This window comes from Carassius gibelio, chromosome A22 (genome assembly GCF_023724105.1).
Source record: "Carassius gibelio isolate Cgi1373 ecotype wild population from Czech Republic chromosome A22, carGib1.2-hapl.c, whole genome shotgun sequence".
Lineage (NCBI taxonomy): Eukaryota > Metazoa > Chordata > Actinopteri > Cypriniformes > Cyprinidae > Carassius > Carassius gibelio.
The window spans coordinates 22,536,210-22,555,913 of record NC_068392.1 but is presented as its reverse complement, the minus strand read 5'-3'; the positions used below and the strand labels follow the sequence as shown (position 1 = coordinate 22,555,913).

The 19,704-nt window shown below is 39.0% G+C and overlaps 1 protein-coding gene across 1 annotated transcript in view; it reads left to right on the top strand.

The window, feature by feature from the left end:
- Nucleotides 1–19,398, top strand: part of LOC127942767 (CD9 antigen-like) — a 43,015-nt gene extending 23,617 nt beyond the window's left edge. The window contains exons 2-9 of the mRNA XM_052538721.1: nt 1,983–2,061; nt 2,472–2,574; nt 2,649–2,746; nt 2,929–3,003; nt 3,089–3,190; nt 3,271–3,360; nt 3,461–3,544; nt 18,922–19,398. Coding sequence (XP_052394681.1) covers nt 2,002–2,061; nt 2,472–2,574; nt 2,649–2,746; nt 2,929–3,003; nt 3,089–3,190; nt 3,271–3,360; nt 3,461–3,544; nt 18,922–18,996 — 687 coding nt within the window. The 5' untranslated portion in view covers nt 1,983–2,001 and the 3' untranslated portion in view covers nt 18,997–19,398. The remainder of the gene's footprint in view (nt 1–1,982; nt 2,062–2,471; nt 2,575–2,648; nt 2,747–2,928; nt 3,004–3,088; nt 3,191–3,270; nt 3,361–3,460; nt 3,545–18,921) is intronic.
- The last annotated feature ends 306 nt before the right edge of the window (nt 19,399–19,704 follow it).

The following is a 19,704-nucleotide window of genomic DNA, read 5'->3' as shown; positions in this document are numbered from 1 at the left end:
AACGAAGAACAGGAGACTCTTGGGTAATCTTCAGAAGGATTCTTTATTGAGAACGCTCTGCGTGGCGCTGTAGTCATCAATAGTCTAACTTGTTCTTAAGACATTGTAGATTATATACATTCAAGTGGGAGGGATCCATACAGTAGAGGTGGAGTCACTTTAAACAAAGAAAATAAAAAAAATGCAATCAGGAAAGTACCAGACACTGGCATCTTCCCAGCCTTGATCTTATCAGCATAACAGTGTCATTTAAATACAGAGGTGCCTGACAGTACACTGATACCTTCACATTATCATAGAGACAAAAGGCACAGCTGAGCCTTGAGCTTCAAAAGCCACATGGCAAGGAAGAGCACAAAGACAAAAGGACATTATCTCAGACACCTGATTTTCCTGATTTACCTCAAAACGTATATAAAAATGTTTTCAGTTCATATGCTATTACATTGGAACCTAGTTTTAACATTTTATAAATTTTTAATCCCACAGAACCAAACTGAGAGACCATTTTAAAGGCTCAGGAAACCTTTGCATGTGTTTTGAGTTGATTAGCTGATTGACATGTCACCAATATTCAATTTGTTGAGTTGAGCCAAAATCATCACAATTAAAAGAACCAGTCCTAAACTACTTCAGTCTGTGTGCACTGAATTTATTTAATACACGAGTTTCAAAATTAGAGTTGAATTACTGAAATAAATTAACTTTTCCATGACATTCTAATTTATTGAGATTAGTGATGTGTCGTTTGTGTTTTAGAACGAATCTTTTAGGTGAACGAATCGTTCTCGTTCACGTAATCCACTGACTCATATTTCTCGTTCAGTGAAGTTCCTCCCTCCACAGCAGCGCGGCGCTATAAGCAGCGCATGCGCAGCTCAGTGAACCGGGTATTTCATCCTGTCAAAGAATTACTCAACCTCGAGCCAATAGCCTTCGAGTATGAGATGTTACAGAGTATGTGATTTGCTGAATGTAGTGAACGAATACGCCCTTCAATGAACGAGATTCAAATGAGTCTGAACTAGATCTAGAGATCTTATCGTTCGTGAACGAAATGACTGAACTGGTACCCATGTCGCTTTTGCATGAGTTGAATGATTTATTACATCTCGTTCGTGAATGAAATGACTGAACTGAAACACGTCATTCGTGAACGAGCTGAATGAACGGATACATGTCGTTCGTGAATGAAATGAATTGGTAGGCTACATAGCTTATCTCATTCGTGAATGTAATGAATGAGAGTAAACCGGGTTAGTCTGCAATTTAGCATGTCAGTCTCGGAAAATGCAAAGGTACAGTACTGTGCACATACGCTTGTTTTGATATTTAGCAACTCCACGTTTAATCCCCGATTTATGAATGTGAATATATAATATACAAACTGCCTGACCAAACAATTAAAATGCTAATTAGGCAAGAAAACCTTGTGCTTTGTTCATCTAAACAACTTAATTAGACTTTATATATTGAATGCGATTATACACACATTTTAATGAAGCCAGATCAGTTTTTGTAACAAGAGAATACGTTCGTTGACTAAAGACATTACACATAATACACTCTTTTTTTGCCACCTGCTGGCATATTTTGTGTAATACGAAGAAATGATAACTGAACGAATCAGTGAACGATTCTGAACGAATCATTTTGGTGAACGAACTGAAAGTGAATGAATCTCTAGAAAGAATCATAATTTCCACCACTAATTGAGATGCACCTGTATATTATATTTTAAAGTATATTCAAATAGAAACCATTATTTTATGTTGTGACAACAAATTGCAATATTAAGTTTTTTTTCCTGTATTTTTGATCAAATAAACATAGCCTTCATGAGCAGAAGAGATTTCTTTAAAAAACATTTAGTCTGGCTGATCCCTAACTTTTGACTGGCAGTGAACCGCTTCAGGCTTCTCAAATTCTCAAAAAAAAATTGTATTAGTTCATTAAGAGATTCCTATGATGTTTTGTTGCAGTGAAATCAATCGGTTTGCCATGGACGGGTGTGCGCAGATGTGTAAATGTTTCCTGATCCTGTTTAACTTTCTGTTCGGTGTGAGTTTTCATCAATATTTACTCTTCTATTGGTTAAATGCCATCTCCCTAAATAAAAGCCTGCTAAAAGCATCATCAATACATTTGAATATGTAAATTAAGTGCTACCTAGACAGCACAAATACATCTGCAAGACGTCTGTAGAAGATCTCTTGATCTGGAAGCATCTACTGTGTGCAAACATCTGACAGACGTTTATAAGATGTCAGTTTTACATACATTCTAAATCATAAACATCTTAAAGTCACCTCAGAGACGTCTATTTGACATCTGATAGGAAACGTCTTGAGAGCTGTGACGGGTGTCTTCAGCACAGTAGAGTCACAGCAGTTGTTCAGTGTGTGTGTGTGTGTGTGTGTGTGTGTGTGTGCTGTTGTGTCTGAGGACTGTGGTGTCTCCATGTCTTGCAGCTGGTGGGGTTCGGTCTGGTGGCTCTAGGAATGTGGCTCCGGTTCGGAGCAGAGACCCGTGGGTTCTTCGACATCGATCTGAACACTGCTCAGTTCAACATCGGTGTGTTCTGCTGCTGTTTCTGTCTGGCTGGTGTGAAATAGCTGGTGTTTGAGCTTGTGTGTGTGTGTTCACAGGAGTGTCGGTGCTGGTGGTCACCGGGGGCCTGATGCTGGTGATGGCCATCATCGGTGACTGTGGTGCCTGCAACAACAGCAAAGCAGCTCTCGGTGTGGTGAGCTTCACTGCAGAAACAACAGCACTTGAGAAGAATCTGAACACAGCTGTTAAAACCCTTAATACAGAAGGACAAAACTCTCATTTTTAGACACATTTTTTTAAAACCTGTAAAATGCAAACCTCCTCTAATTTCACTAATCAATCCAACACTACAGCGCAACTCTTCTTGCCCTTCAGTTTTCTGGCCTGCTGACCGTTCTGATCATCATTGAAATCGCAGCTGGTGTGATGGCCTTCATGTGGAGTGACCGGGTAAACCACACACACACACACACACACACACACACAGGTGTCTGTATAACAGAGCTGGTTTTAAGGTGTGTGTGTTGAATTGCAGGTGTCAGGTGAGTTGGTGAACTTCTATGCCACAATCTACGCTCAGTATCTCAACACCAGGAGCCCCGCTCAAGCCGTCACCCTAAAACTGTTCCACAACACTGTAAGATACACACACTCTCTCTCACACACTCACACACACACTCGAACATGTGGTCTGACAGGGATGTGTGTGTGTTTCAGTTCGACTGCTGCGGTGTCGGTGGATCGATTGAGATGTTTGTGCGAGACACCTGTCTAAAAGCCAGCTTCCTGGAGAAGCTGATGTATTCTGTGAGTCACTTCCTGTTTTTCTTGCTCTGACTCTCTGGCTGTGTGTTATGTAAGGAGTGCGGGCTCTCATCTGTGTGTGTGTGTTTGTGTGTGTGTGTAGAGCTGTCCCAGTGCGATCGATGAGGTCTTCAACGCGAACGCACCGCTAGTGTTGGGAGGGTTTCTGGGGACAGCAGGAATCATGGTGAGTCCGTTTAGAGCTCTCTAAAACACTTAACAAATCTCAGTGCAGTAAACTGTCTTTTAAAATGACCAAACTCAGCAAACACATTATTGATGAAGTATACTATTCACAGAAAAACAGATATGATTCCTATATATGAACAAGTCTTTTCCTCCCATTAGGGATGTTAATTTCTGTTATTTTTCCTAAACAACGTTTGTTAACCGATAATTAACCTTTAACTGACAAGATTATTTTAAATTAGAATTTAATTAAATTAGAAAGGATAAGTGTCTGTGTGGCGTTAAAAATACTAAAATGTCTTTCCCAGGGATTAATTGTACATGCGCACATGAGGATTCACATGGTCTTCACATCACATCACATCACGCACCTGCAGCACTTCTGCGATCCGAGAAAAACATCAAACAGCTATAGATTTATTATAACATAATAAATAAATAGAGAATAAATAGGCCTACACAAAAATATTTATTTTTACTTGAATAATAAATTATGAAAATAAACAAAAAAATGTAGAGTTTCAGTTCATGTTTGTGCTGCGCGAAAGGAAGCCAGACGGCAGAAAGTGGCATCCTATTTTTCTTTAGGCTTATTTTACACACACAGATTTGTTTTATTGTGAATGTACACAAATAAAGGCAAACCGTTTACAATTACGCTTATCTTTGTGACTCAAAGAAGTTTCCTCTGTTAGAAGGGAAAAACTCAAGTGATTGCGCTGGTGCTGCACGCACACACAAGCTTTGATACCTTGACAAAGTAGTCTGTTCTTTATCATAATAAAATACAGCCTGTCAAACATATGAAAAAACACACACTGCTTCGTTTAAATATGTAATGAAATGTGTGCTGTTAAGTATTATCACTGTACCGCCATAATGTTATACAAAACATTTTGTTTTATGTGGATATTGGAACACGGCTATTTTTATCCTTATTCTTTTTTAATTAGGCTACTGTTAATTGAAAGGATTTGTTGTGGATTGAGGTGAACTAAAATAGCCTAGCTATGTTTACAGTGTTTATTATAATATTTGTAATAATTGCGCGTTGGCATTAGGCATATTTCTGGATGAAATTATCCATAGGCTACACAACATGTTTTTTTGTGTAAATTTAGAAGCAAACCTTTTTGAATATTTTGATACATTTCTGAAAATAAATTAATTACTTTTTTAACCATTTAACTGATTGTATTAATCTGTCAAAATTCTTAACAGTCGGTTAACATCCCTACCTTCCATAAAAGAAAACCGTTATAAGCACTTAACATGGCTTAATGCAAAACTAAAAGAATGACACATTATTATTAAAGTATATTAGTTTCAGACTAGCAGATGAATTTAGAAAAAGAACGCAATGCATTTAATTACGCATTAAGTCTTTTCCTAATGGGAACGGTGCTTTGCATTCTTATTCTAAAAAGTGAAAAGTGTAATAACGTGGCCAAGCATGGTGTCCCATACTCTGAATTTGTGCCCTGTGTTTAACCCATCCAAGCGCACACACACAGCAGTGAACACACACCTGGAGCAGCGGGCAGCCAAGGATGGAAGAGAGGCTGGTTATTCACTCCCCCCCACCGACAACCCCTGCCAGACCTGAGACTCGAACCCACACTCGGCTTACACTCATCCCACTCTATCCATTAGGCCACGACTGGGCTGCTTGTCTGTACATAGAATGATTTCTGAATAATTTTTACTGAGTTTGGTCTTTTTAAAGCATTTAGCCACGTTAAGTGTTTTTTGATGTTGTGTTCTTCATGTTAAATGTTTATCTGCTTAAGTTTTTTTCACGTTAAGTGTTTTTGATGTGAAGCGTCAATCCTCTTCATTCACTGCTACGAACTGATGGCGGTCATATAAGTACGATTTAAACCATGCTAATGCACTTCCACTGATGCCAACAAAGTGTTCAAGTCTATGCAAAAGAATGCTGTGGTCAATTGTGTCAAACGCAGCACTAAGATCCAATAAACCTAATAGAGAGATACACCCACGATCAGATGATAAGAGCGGATCACTTGTAACTCTAAGGAGAGCAGTCTCAGTACTATGATACGGTCTAAATCCTGACTGGAAATCCTCACAGATACCATTTTTCTCTAAGAAGGAATATAATTGTGAGGATACCACCTTTTCTAGTATCTTGGACAGAAAAGGGAGATTCGAGATTGGTCTATAATTAACAAGTTCTCTGGGGTCAAGTTGTGGCTTTTTGATGAGAGTGTGTGTGTGTGTGTGTGTGTGTCGCTCCTTGCCCGCCCCTAATCATATATCCTCTGTGTCTGTGTGTATTTGTGAGTGTGTGTATTTGTCAGTCCTCACCCATCCTTCATCATCCAGACACCCGGCCAATCATATAACTACTGTGTTTGTGTGTGTGTTTGTGTCGCTTCTCGCCCGCCTCTCGACACCCGGCTCATCATATAACACCTCTGTGTGAGAGGTGTAACATGAGCTTTTTTTGGCTCATTGAAGACAACCCTCGCTGCTGCATTCTGGATCAATTGCAGAGGCTTGACAGTACATGCAGGAAGAGCCAGGAGAGCATTACAATAGTCCAGTCTGGAGAGAACAAGAGCTTGGACAAGAAGTTGGGTTGCTTGCTCTGACAGGAAGGGTCTAATCTTCCTAATGTTGTATAAGGCAAACCTGCAGGACCGGGTCGTTGTAGCAATGTGGTCAGTGAAGCTTAACCCTCTGGAGTCTAAAGGTATTTTTGGGGCCTGAAGTTTTGTCATGCCCTGACATTTGTGCTTTTTTCAGTTTCTTATAAATATCTAAAAACTAAAGTCTAATCTCACTGTAATCAGCACAAACTGGGCTATAATAATATGTGAAATGCATGCATGTACATGATTGTGTTTTTGAGAAAAAAAATATTATGCATGGTTAGTGAAAAACTAAAAATGTTAAAACCATTGAAAAGGCCATAAAACACAAAGAACAATGGTTCCCATGATTTTTGAGAAATGGAGCTTGTATCCTAGAATTTTTCTTTCTAAATTATGTGAAAATCATCTTGTTTACTCACTCACAGAAAACAATATATTGATTTAAATTTTCTAAGGCACTTTTTGTTGGTAAAAGTCATATGCAACTATCATGAATATCATTGTGATTTACACCTGAGAAGACAAAGGCCTGCATAACGAGCTGCATAATGTGCTGCATAATGTGCTGCATAATGAGCTGCATAATGAGCTGCATAATGAGCCTCTCATTCAGCTGTCACTGAGAGGGAGGAGTTACAAGAAAGAATGTGAGAACAAAATAAATCTATATAATTTTATGTTTGAAGTTTATTAAGAATATAAGTTATCCCACAACATAATTTAATATCCACTTGGGGGAGCAGTTAAACAGTTTATTAGGAGCAATCAAAGCTGACTTTCAAACAAATTGTTTGGCATCATTACTCCAGTCACACAATCCTTCAGAAATTTTCTACAAAAAAAAAATAAAATTATTGTTATTATTATTATCATTATTATTAATGTTGAAAAGAGCTGAGAATATTTTTAGGGGGAATAAATTGAAAGAAAAGCATTGTTTTTACATTTGTTAGAGTTATCTCTATTTGTCACATTTATATTATTTACATCAAGCTTTTGAATGGTATAGTATTTTATATTGTTATTGAAACTTCATAATGTTTCACTTGATTATACATTTAGTCAGGAATTATAGTTTGGAAAAAGTCTAACTAGTAAAATGTTTACACGTTATGTGAAAACTAGTACAAGTATATAAATAAATGAAAAGAGACTTACTCATGTTTATGATCTCTGCTGAATAAAGTGCTTCATTCTTTTTTTCTGAGGAAATCCATTTCTCAAATCCTCAACCACATCACATCTTTTTGGGGTGATGTATGTCTTATTCCTCTCATCACGAAGCAAACAGTAAAATAAAAGAACGTGAAGAACAGTCTCGCTGCTTTTTCTTCTGTTATGGGCGTATTCAAGCCGCGCGCTTCAGTTTGAATCTGAATAGCGCGTTCGGTGCGGGGGTGTGGTCACATTAGAAATAATGAAGGGAGACATGAAAAACAGACATCGCGTTGTTTTCATATGGATTACTTTATCACAGAATATCTGTCTTCGGCGGCACTTGTTTAGTTTAAAAACAGACATGTCAAGCTTTCTATAGATATCTCTCTAATGTCTTTTTGTTGAGTATTCACGGAGTTACAGTTCATTTTAATGATGTGTTTGTAAATGAACATCAGCACTACAAAGGCTGCAGACAGCGCACCTTGTTTGTTATCTTTATTTTATAAGTGCACACAGTTTTGTTGTTATTATATCTGTATCCAAAAAAAGTAGACCCTTTACAGATTCGATTGATGTATTGCTCTTATCTGTACGATTAAAACTAAGAGTGTAATTTAAGTTCTTTTCGGGGTTTTCAGGAGAAAATGACTCAAAACGCGTATCCGTGTTAATCAACTCCAGAGGGTTAACTGATGATCCTTCACAGCTCCTAGGTTTCTGGCAGTCCTGTAAGGAATAATGGTTGATGAACCCAGCTGTATAGAGAAGTTGTGATGAAGCAATGGGTTAGCTTGAATCACCAGGAGATGGAGAAGAAAAGTGGTCCAAGTACTGAGCCTTGTGGAACCCCAGTAGCAAGTTGACTTAGAATCATCACCCCTCCAAGACACACTAAAGGATCTATCGGAGAGGTAGGACTTCAACCACAGGAGTGCGGTTCCAGAGATGCCCATCTTTCTGTGTGTGGACAGGAGAATCTGGTGATTAATGGTGTCAAAAGCAGCAGAAAGGTCCAGTAAGATGAGTACTGAGGATTTTGAAGTTGCTCTTACCAGTCTCAGGGCTTCAGTAACCGAGAACAGGGCAGTCTCAATTGAGTGGCCACTTTTGAAGCCAGATTGGTTGCTGTCCAGGAGGTTGTTCTGTACAAGGAACATAGAAAGCTGGTTGAACACAGCTTGCTCAAGTGTTTTTGCAATGGATGGAAGAAGGGATACCGGTCTGTAGTTTTCAAGAAGCGCTGGATTTAGAGATGGTTTCTTAAGCAGTGAATGCTGAGGGAAATGTTCCAGAGTGAAGAGAGGAGTTGATAATGTGAGTTAGGGAAGGTACGACTGAACAAGAGGTCGCTTGAAGGAGATGAGTGGGGATCGGCTCAAGTGGACAAGTAGTAGGATGATTTAAAAAAATAAAAAAAACAAATGCAGTATGGATAAACAAATGATAAAGCTTGGCTTATTGAATATCAGATCCATTTCTACGAAAACACTTTTTGTAAATAATATGATAACTGATCATAATATAGATGTGCTCTGTTTGACAGAAACTTGGCTAAAACCTGATGATTACATTATTTTAAATGAGTCCATCCCCCAAGATTACTGTTATAAACATGAGCCGCGTCTAAAAGGCAAAGGGGGAGGAGTTGCTTCAATTTATAACAACGTTTTCAGGATTTCTCAGAGGGCAGGCTTCAAGTATAACTCATTTGAAGTAATGGAGCTTCATATAACATTATCCAGAGAAACCAATGTTAATGATAAATCCCCTGTTATGTTTGTACTGGCTACTGTATACAGGCCACCAGGGCACCATACAGACTTTATTAAAGAGTTTGGTGATTTTACATCTGAGTTAGTTCTGGCTGAAGATAAAGTTTTAATAGTTTGTGATTTTAATATCCATGTTGATAATGAAAAAGATGCATTGGGATCAGCATTTATAGACATTCTGAACTCTATTGGTGTTAGACAACATGTTTCAGGACCTACTCATTGTCGAAATCATACTCTAGATTTAATACTGTCGCATGGAATTGATGTTGATAGTGTTGAAATTATTCAGCCAAGTGATGATATCTCAGATCATTATTTCGTTTTGTGCAAACTTCATATAGCCAAAATTGTAAATTCTACTTCTTGTTACAAGTATCGAAGAACCATCACTTCTACCACAAAAGACTGCTTTTTAAGTTATCTTCCTGATGTATCCAAATTCCTTAGCATATTCAAAACCTCAGAACAACTTGATGTTGTAACAGAAACTATGGATTCTCTCTTTTCTAGCACTTTAAATACAGTTGCTCCTTTACGCTTAAGGAAGGTTAAGGAAAACAGTTTGACACCATGGTATAATGAGCATACTCGCACCCTAAAGCAGTGATGGAGCACTCGAGTCCGACTCGAGACTCCATTCTCTGGACTCGTGACTCGACTTGGACTCGCGGACTGATGACTCGTACTTGGACTCGGACTCGAGGATTTGAGCATTCATCACGTTGTTTTTGACTAAAAGTTCTATAAAAAATGTTTTGTGCCGGGATCTATTATTTTCCCTCACAGACCCTGCTATCCCTCGCTCTCTTTGCTTGATAACACACTCACTGACGTCACTCACTTTACTTTCACTTTACTTTTGTTCCAAAGCGCTCGGGCACATGCGGGAAAGGATGAAGCTGATTGGTTAGTTCTTGTCACATGACCTGCAGTGCGCTTGCAGCATTTTGAAAAGTTGATATGTGAGGACGCGCATGGATGCTTCCATTATGCGCATACGCTTCCATTATGAGCACATAGCGCGCGTCTACATTGGAAATAACGAACTTGAGCGCGCAGAAGACGTGATATTTGAATGGCCCTTATCGTTACATGTTGCTTTCTGACCCGTCACACACACACATATACAAACGCACTCACGCTAAATCACTCGGTCACTCACACACAAACGCTCTCTCTCTCTATCTCTCACATACACACACTATCTCTCTCTCTCTCACACACACACACACACACACACACTCTCTCTCTCTTTCTCTCTTTCTCTCTCTCTCTCTGCATATCGTATTGATTTTTATGTTTTAAGTACAATGCACGCTGAGTGTATTTCTGTAATACAGTGTTAAAGGATTAGTTCACACAAAAATTAAAATGTCCTAATCATTTACTCCTCCCAATGTCATCCAGGATATCCATGGTGTTTTTTTTTTAAATTATGTTTAAGGAAAACATTTCAGGATGTTTTCTTTATATAATGGACTTCAGTGCCTACCAACTCAGTTGGTTGCTAATGTTTCCTCAAAAAAGTAAAAAATTTTCCAATACGGGACTCGAGACTCGACTCGGACTCGATCTCTGGTAATGGTGACTCGACTTGGACTCGACTCGGACTCTTCTTTGGTGACTCTGACTTGGACTCGGACTCGAACACTGAGACTCGACTCGGAATATAGGAATATAATTGTGAGGATACCACCTTTTCTAGTATCTTGGACAGGAAAGGGAGATTCGAGATTGGTCTATAATTAACAAGTTCTCTGGGGTCAAGTTGTGGCTTTTTTATGAGAGGCTTAATAACAGCCAGTTTGAAGGTTTTGGGGACATATCCTAATGACAATGAGGAATTAATAATAGTCAGAAGAGGACCTATGACTTCTGGAAGCACCTCTTTTAGGAGCTTAGATGGTATAGGGTCTAACATACATGTTGTTGGTTTAGATGATTTAACAAGTTTATACAATTCTTCCTCTCCTATAGTAGAGAATGAGTGGAACTGTTCCTCAGGGGGTCTATAGTGCACTGTCTGATGTGATACTGTAGCTGACGGCTGAATGGTTGCAATTTTATCTCTAATAGTATCGATTTTAGAAGTAAAGTAGTTCATAAAGTCATTACTGTTGTGGTGTTGGGAAATGTCAGCACTTGTTGAGGCTTTATTTTTCGTTAATTTAGCCACTGTATTGAATAAATACCTGGGGTTATGTTTGTTTTCTTCTAAAAGAGAAGAAAAGTAATCAGATCTAGCAGTTTTTAATGCTTTTCTATAGGATATGCTACTTTCCCGCCAAGCAATACGAAATACCTCTAGTTTTGTTTTCCTCCAGCTGCGCTCCATTTTTCGGGCTGCTCTCTTTAGGGTGCGAGTATGCTCATTATACCATGGTGTCAAACTGTTTTCCTTAACCTTCCTTAAGCGTAAAGGAGCAACTGTATTCAAAGTGCTAGAAAAGAGAGAGTCCATAGTTTCTGTTACATCATCAAGTTGTTCTGAGGTTTTGGATATGCTAAGGAATTCAGATACATCAGGAAGATAACTTAAAAAGCAGTCTTTTGTGGTAGAAGTGATGGTTCTTCGATACTTGTAACAAGAAGTAGAATTTACAATTTTGGCTATATGAAGTTTACACAGAACTAAATAATGATCTGAGATATCATCACTTGGCTGAATAATTTCAACACTATCAACATCAATTCCATGTGACAGTATTAAATCTAGAGTATGATTTCGACAATGAGTAGGTCCTGAAACATGTTGTCTAACACCAATAGAGTTCAGAATGTCTATAAATGCTGATCCCAATGCATCTTTTTCATTATCGACATGGATATTAAAATCACCAACTATTAAGACTTTATCTGCAGCCAGAACTAACTCGGATGTAGAATCACCAAACTCTTTAATAAAGTCTGTATGGTGCCCTGGTGGCCTGTATACAGTAGCCAGTACAAACATAACAGGGGATTTATCATTAACATTGGTTTCTCTGGATAATGTTATATGAAGCACCATTGAGATCACAGAAGCATCAAGACAGGCTGGTGCCTGTTGGTGTCGCTGTTGGACAGTGTTTTCTCTACTTCCTGTTGGCCTTCTGTAGCTAATCATAGCTCCATGTAGCTGTTTTTATTTTATATTTTTTCTCTATAATCTTTCTTACTATCACTGTCTGTTTGTTTGTTTTTTTAATTGTAAAATATAACTTAATTCACACCATATTTCTGATATTACCGATCAATCTTATCAGATTAACTTTGATCGTTCACTCTTCCGTGACTGCAGCACACCTGCAAAGCGTTAGCACTCGTTAGCTTGTCATTAGCGTTTTCTTTTCTCCTCTCCTCTCCTCTCTCACGCTGCAGTTTTCCACAAGTTCATCAAACAACCGCAGTAAGAATATTTCATCAAGCACGGTGAGTAATGGCTTCTCCTACAATTGTTATTTGCACCTCTTGCCACATGTACAGTTTATCTATCTCTGTCGCTGATGAGGGATTCACATGTGATAAATGCAGGGAAACAGTTAGGCTGACAGAGAAGATTTCAGAATTAGAGACACGCATCCAAACTTTAATTGAGGACAGTAAGAATGTTAGGGCTCTAGATATGGCTTTGGATGCGTCTAGCTCAGGGATTCCTGTACATTGTCCGGTTCCAGCAGAGCCCCTGCAGCAGGGCAAATGGGTGACGGTGAGGCAGCGTAGTCGTGGGTCAAAACACCGCTCTTCTGTTCCGATCAAAACATTAAACAGGTTCTCCCCACTCAGTGATGCACCCACTGAGAAACCTGATGAAAGTGCTCTAGTTATTGGCGATTCTATTGTACGGAACGTGAATATAGAGACACCAGCCACCATAGTCAAATGTTTACCGGGAGCCAGAGCGCCTGACATCTTGGCAAATTTAAAAGTGCTGGCTAATGCTAAACGTAAATACAGTAAGATTGTTATTCATGCCGGCGCTAATGATGTTCGACTTCGCCAGTCGGAGATCACTAAAAATAACTTTAAAGAGGTGTGTGAACTTGCAAGCACGATGTCAGACACTGTAATATGCTCTGGTCCCCTCCCTGCTTACCGTGGTGATGAGATGCATAGCAGATTGTCATCACTCAATGGCTGGATGTCTAAGTGGTGCCCACAGAATAACATAGGTTATATAGACAATTGGACGAGCTTTTGGGGCAGACCTGACCTGTTTAAAAGAGATGGTCTTCATCCCTCCTGGGGCGGCGCCACTCTTCTGTCTAGAAATATGGCAAATAGTCTTAGTGTTTATACTTGACTAACTGGGGCCCAGGTCAGGAAGCAGACAGACTGGCTAAACCGACCGTCTGCTAGCTGCCTCCCGTCACAGAGGTCAGTTAATTCTCAGCACATAGAGACTCTTTCACCTAGATATCACACTATAGAGACTGTGTCTGTTCCACGAACTAGAAAATACAAAAAACGTCCAAACCAAGTTAAGGTTAACAATTTAATTGAGGTTCAACAAATAAAAAACAAATGCAATATGGATAAACAAATGATAAAGATTGGCTTATTGAATATCAGATCCATTTCTACGAAAACACTTTTTGTAAATAATATGATAACTGATCATAATATAGATGTGCTCTGCTTGACAGAAACCTGGCTAAAACCTGATGATTACATTATTTTAAATGAGTCCACCCCCCAAGATTATTGTTATAAACACGAGCCGCGTCTAAAAGGCAAAGGGGGAGGTGTTGCTTCAATTTATAATAACGTTTTCAGGATTTCTCAGAGGGCAGGCTTCAAGTATAACTCGTTTGAAGTAATGGTGCTTCATATAACATTATCCAGAGAAACCAATGTTAATGATAAATCCCCTGTTATGTTTGTACTGGCTACTGTATACAGGCCACCAGGGCACAATACAGACTTTATTAAAGAGTTTGGTGATTTTACATCCGAGTTAGTTCTGGCTGCAGATAAAGTCTTAATAGTTGGTGATTTTAATATCCATGTCGATAATGAAAAAGATGTATTGGGATCAGCATTTATAGACATTCTGAACTCTATTGGTGTTAGACAACACGTTTCAGGACCTACTCATTGTCGAAATCATACTCTAGATTTAATACTGTCACATGGAATTGATGTTGATAGTGTTGAAATTATTCAGCCAAGTGATGATATCTCAGATCATTATTTAGTTCTGTGTAAACTTCATATAGCCAAAATTGTAAATTCTACTTCTTGTTACAAGTATCGAAGAACCATCACTTCTACCACAAAAGACAGCTCTTTAAGTTATCTTCCTGATGTATCCGAATTCCTTAGCATATCCAAAACCTCAGAACAACTTGATGATGTAACAGAAACTATGGACTCTCTCTTTTCTAGCACTTTAAATACAGTTGCTCCTTTACGGTTAAGAAAGGTTAAGGAAAACAGTTTGACACCATGGTATAATGAGCATACTCGCACCCTAAAGAGAGCAGCCCGAAAAATGGAGCGCAGCTGGAGGAAAACAAAACTAGAGGTATTTCGTATTGCTTGGCGGGAAAGTAGCATATCCTACCGAAAAGCATTAAAAACTGCTAGATCTGATTACTTTTCTTCTCTTTTAGAAGAAAACAAACATAACCCCAGGTATTTATTCAATACAGTGGCTAAATTAACGAAAAATAAAGCCTCAACAAGTGTTGACATTTCCCAACACCACAGCAGTAATGACTTTATGAACTACTTTACTTCTAAAATCGATACTATTAGAGATAAAATTGCAACCATTCAGCCGTCAGCTACAGTTTCGCATCAGACAGTGCACTATAGACCCCCTGAGGAACAGTTCCACTCATTCTCTACTATAGGAGAGGAAGAATTGTATAAACTTGTTAAATCATCTAAACTTACAACATGTATGTTAGACCCTATACCATCTAAGCTCTTAAAAGAGGTGCTTCCAAAAGTCATAGGTCCTCTTCTGACTATTATTAATTCCTCATTGTTATTAGGACATGTCCCCAAAACCTTCAAACTGGCTGTTATTAAGCCTCTCATAAAAAAGCCACAACTTGACCCCAGAGAACTAGTTAATTATAGACCAATCTCGAATCTCCCTTTTCTGTCCAAGATACTAGAAAAGGTGGTATCCTCACAATTATATTCCTTCTTAGAGAAAAATGGTATATGTGAGGATTTCCAGTCAGGATTTAGACCGTATCATAGTACTGAAACTGCTCTCCTTAGAGTTACAAATGATCTTCTCTTATCATCTGATCGTGGGTGTATCTCTCTATTAGTTTTATTGGATCTTAGTGCTGCGTTTGACACAATTGACCACAACATTCTTTTGCATAGACTTGAACACTTTGTTGGCATCAGTGGAAGTGCATTAGCATGGTTTAAATCGTACTTATATGACCGCCATCAGTTCGTAGCAGTGAATGAAGATGTATCATATCGATCACAAGTGCAGTATGGAGTACCTCAAGGCTCAGTTCTAGGGCCGCTACTCTTCACGCTTTATATGTTACCCTTGGGAGATATCATCAGGAAACATGGTGTTAGCTTTCACTGTTATGCTGATGATACGCAGCTCTATATTTCCTCGCAGCCCGGTGAAACACACCAATTTGAAAAACTAATGGAATGCATAGTCGATATAAAAAATTGGATGACGAGTAATTTCTTACTGCTAAATTCAGAAAAAACAGAGGTGTTAATCATAGGGCCTAAAAACTCTACTTGTAATAACCTAGAACACTGTCTAAGACTTGATGGTTGCTCTGTCAATTCTTCGTCATCAGTTAGGAACCTAGGTGTGCTACTTGATCGCAATCTTTCCTTAGAAAGCCACGTTTCTAGCATTTGTAAAACTGCATTTTTCCATCTCAAAAATATATCTAAATTACGGCCTATGCTCTCAATGTCAAATGCAGAAATGTTAATCCATGCATTTATGACTTCAAGGTTAGACTACTGTAATGCTTTATTGGGTGGTTGTTCTGCACGCTTGGTAAACAAACTACAGCTAGTCCAAAATGCAGCAGCAAGAGTTCTTACTAGAACCAGGAAGTATGACCATATTAGCCCGGTCCTGTCCACACTGCACTGGCTCCCTATCAAACATCGTATAGATTTTAAAATATTGCTTATTACTTATAAAGCCCTGAATGGTTTAGCACCTCAGTATTTGAATGAGCTCCTTTTACATTATACTCCTCTACGTCCGCTACGTTCTCAAAACTCAGGCAATTTGATAATACCTAGAATATCAAAATCAACTGCGGGCGGCAGATCCTTTTCCTATTTGGCGCCTAAACTCTGGAATAACCTACCTAACATTGTTCGGGAGGCAGACACACTCTTGCAGTTTAAATCTAGATTAAAGACCCATCTCTTTAACCTGGCATACACATAACATACTAATATGCTTTTAATATCCAAATCCGTTAAAGGATTTTTAGGCTGCATTAATTAGGTAAACTGGAACCGGAACACTTCACATAACACCGTACTTTCTACATCATTAGAAGAATGGCATCTACGCTAATATTTGTCTGTTTCTCTCTTGTTCCGAGGTCACTGTGGCCACCAGATCCAGTCTGTGTCCAGATCAGAGGGTCACTGCAGTCACCCGGATCCAGTACGTATCCAGACCAGATGGTGGATCAGCACCTAGAAAGGACCTCTACATCCCTGAAAGACAGCGGAGACCAGGACAACTAGAGCCCCAGATACAGATCCCCTGTAAAGACCTTGTCTCAGAGGAGCACCAGGACAAGACCACAGGAAACAGATGATTCTTCTGCACAATCTGACTTTGCTGCAGCCTGGAATTGAACTACTGGTTTCGTCTGGTCAGAGGAGAACTGGCCCCCCAACTGAGCCTGGTTTCTCCCAAGGTTTTTTTCTCCATTCTGTCACCGATGGAGTTTCGGTTCCTTGCCGTTGTCGCCTCTGGCTTGCTTAGTTGGGGTCACTTCATCTACAGCGATATCGTTGACTTGATTGCAAATTAAAACAGACACTATTTCAACTGAACAGAGATGACATAACTGAATTCAATGATGAACTGCCTTTAACTATCATTTTGCATTATTGAGACACTGTTTTCCAAATGAATGTTGTTCAGTGCTTTGGCGCAATGTATTTTGTTTAAAGCACTATATAAATAAAGGTGATTGATTGATTGATTGATTACTTCAAACGAGTTATACTTGAAGCCTGCCCTCTGAGAAATCCTGTAAACGTTGTTATAAATTGAAGCAACTCCTCCCCCTTTGCCTTTTAGACGCGGCTCGTGTTTATAACAATAATCTTGGGGGGTGGACTCATTTAAAATAATGTAATCATCAGGTTTTAGACAAGTTTCTGTCAAACAGAGCACATCTATATTATGATCAGTTATCATATTATTTACAAAAAGTGTTTTCGTAGAAATGGATCTGATATTCAATAAGCCAATCTTTATCATTTGTTTATCCATATTGCATTTGTTTTTTATTTGTTGAACCTCAATTAAATTGTTAACCTTAACTTGGTTTGGACGTTTTTTGTATTTTCTAGTTCGGGGAACAGACACAGTCTCTATAGTGTGATATCTAGGTGAAAGAATCTCTATGTGCTGAGAATTAACTGACCTCTGTGACGGGAGGCAGCTAGCAGACGGTCGGTTTAGCCAGTCTGTCTGCTTCCTGACCTGGGCCCCAGTTAGTCAAGTATAAACACTAAGACTATGTGCCATATTTCTAGACAGAAGAGCGGCACCACCCCAGGAGGGATGAAGACCATCTCTTTTAAACAGGTCAGGTCTGCCCCAAAAGCTCGTCCAATTGTCTATGAAACCTATGTTATTCTGTGGGCACCACTTAGACATCCAGCCATTGAGTGATGACAATCTGCTATGCATCTCGTCACCACGGTAAGCAGGGAGGGGACCAGAGCATATTACAGTGTCTGACATCGTGCTTGCAAGTTCATTTAGCCGTATCATAGTACTGAGACTGCTCTCGTTAGAGTTACAAAAAATCTGCTCTTATCATCTGATCGTGGGTGTATCTCTCTATTAGTTTTATTGGATCTTACTGCTGCGTTTGACACAATTGACCACAGCATTCTTTTGCATAGACTTGAACACTTTGTTGGCATCAGTGGAAGTGCATTAGCATGGTTTAAATCGTACTTATATGACCGCCATCAGTTCGTAGCAGTGAATGAAGATGTATCATATCGATCACAAGTGCAGTATGGAGTACCTCAAGGCTCAGTACTAGGGCCGCTACTCTTCACGCTTTATATGTTACCCTTGGGAGATATCATCAGGAAACATGGTGTTAGCTTTCACTGTTATGCTGATGATACTCAGCCCTATATTTCCTCGCGGCCCGGTGAAACACACCAATTTGAAAAACTAATGGAATGCATAGTCGATATAAAAAATTGGATGACGAGTAATTTCTTACTGCTAAATTCAGAAAAAACAGAGGTGTTAACCTACCGCTTTTGTATTTGCCTGATTACCTGTGATTGAAGTCACTATTTAGCAGACCGAAACTGGGCAGTCCCCCGAAACCAAGCGCCACTTTCAGCACGTATTTACCAGGGTAAGACACACAATTTAAACCAAAACTTTCCTAGCAATGACGGGTTAGGTTTAGGTGTAAGGTTGGTGAAAGGCAATATAATATACAGTTTGTACAGTATAAAGAACCCCTGAACCACTATATACATCATATATATATACTGTATACTATATACTGTGTGTGTGTTTGTGTCGCTCCTTGCCTGCCTCTCGACACCCGGCTCATAATATAACTTCTCTCTCTCTGTGTGTCTCTGCTCAACAGCTGGTGGCACTCGTCTGCAGCTGTTTGCTCTATGGTAACCTCAAGCCATCTTACTATTCTCCACCCATCCACTGAGCCTCCACTCTTCTGCTGATGGTTGGATGACTTCGGTCAAAGGTCAAGGGATTCACTCTTGTGTGTGTGTATGTGTCAATCTCTTCAAAATTCCTTCTCAATTCTTCAATCTAAACCGAGGCGAATAAAAGTCGACAGAATTTCACAGAAATCAAATTTGTTCTGCTGTAGTTTGTAATGCCTTTTTTAATTTATCACTCACATTAAAACTAGATGCCGTTTAGACTTTTGGTTTTACTGCATTAATGTTGTGGATCGAAGTCATTTCTTCAGTTTTGAATTCTGCATGATAATGTTACACTGTAACTCACTGTCTGTTACCATCTCGTCCTGAATATTGAATTGTCTTGCTGTACAATTAAACTCTGAATGTTTCTTGGTTGTTTTTACTGTGATACATTAAAGAAACTTCCACAAAGCCATCATGGTGCAGTTTGTTTCATCAGAGGTCAAAGTTCAGGAGTGATCATTACAGCACATGAAATCAGATCATCATTTATTCACTGAAAGCATCAATGCAATTCTCAAATGTAAAGACATGTACGGATTAAGTCAGTGTCATCACTGGAGCTCTCAGAGCGATTCTGTGTGCAATGATGTGAAATAAACTAAAGCAAAAACATGAGCTGTCACGATTGATGAACTTTAATGAATACAAATATCACGACCCTCTTCAATATCTACATTAATGAATAAGCGATGATCCTA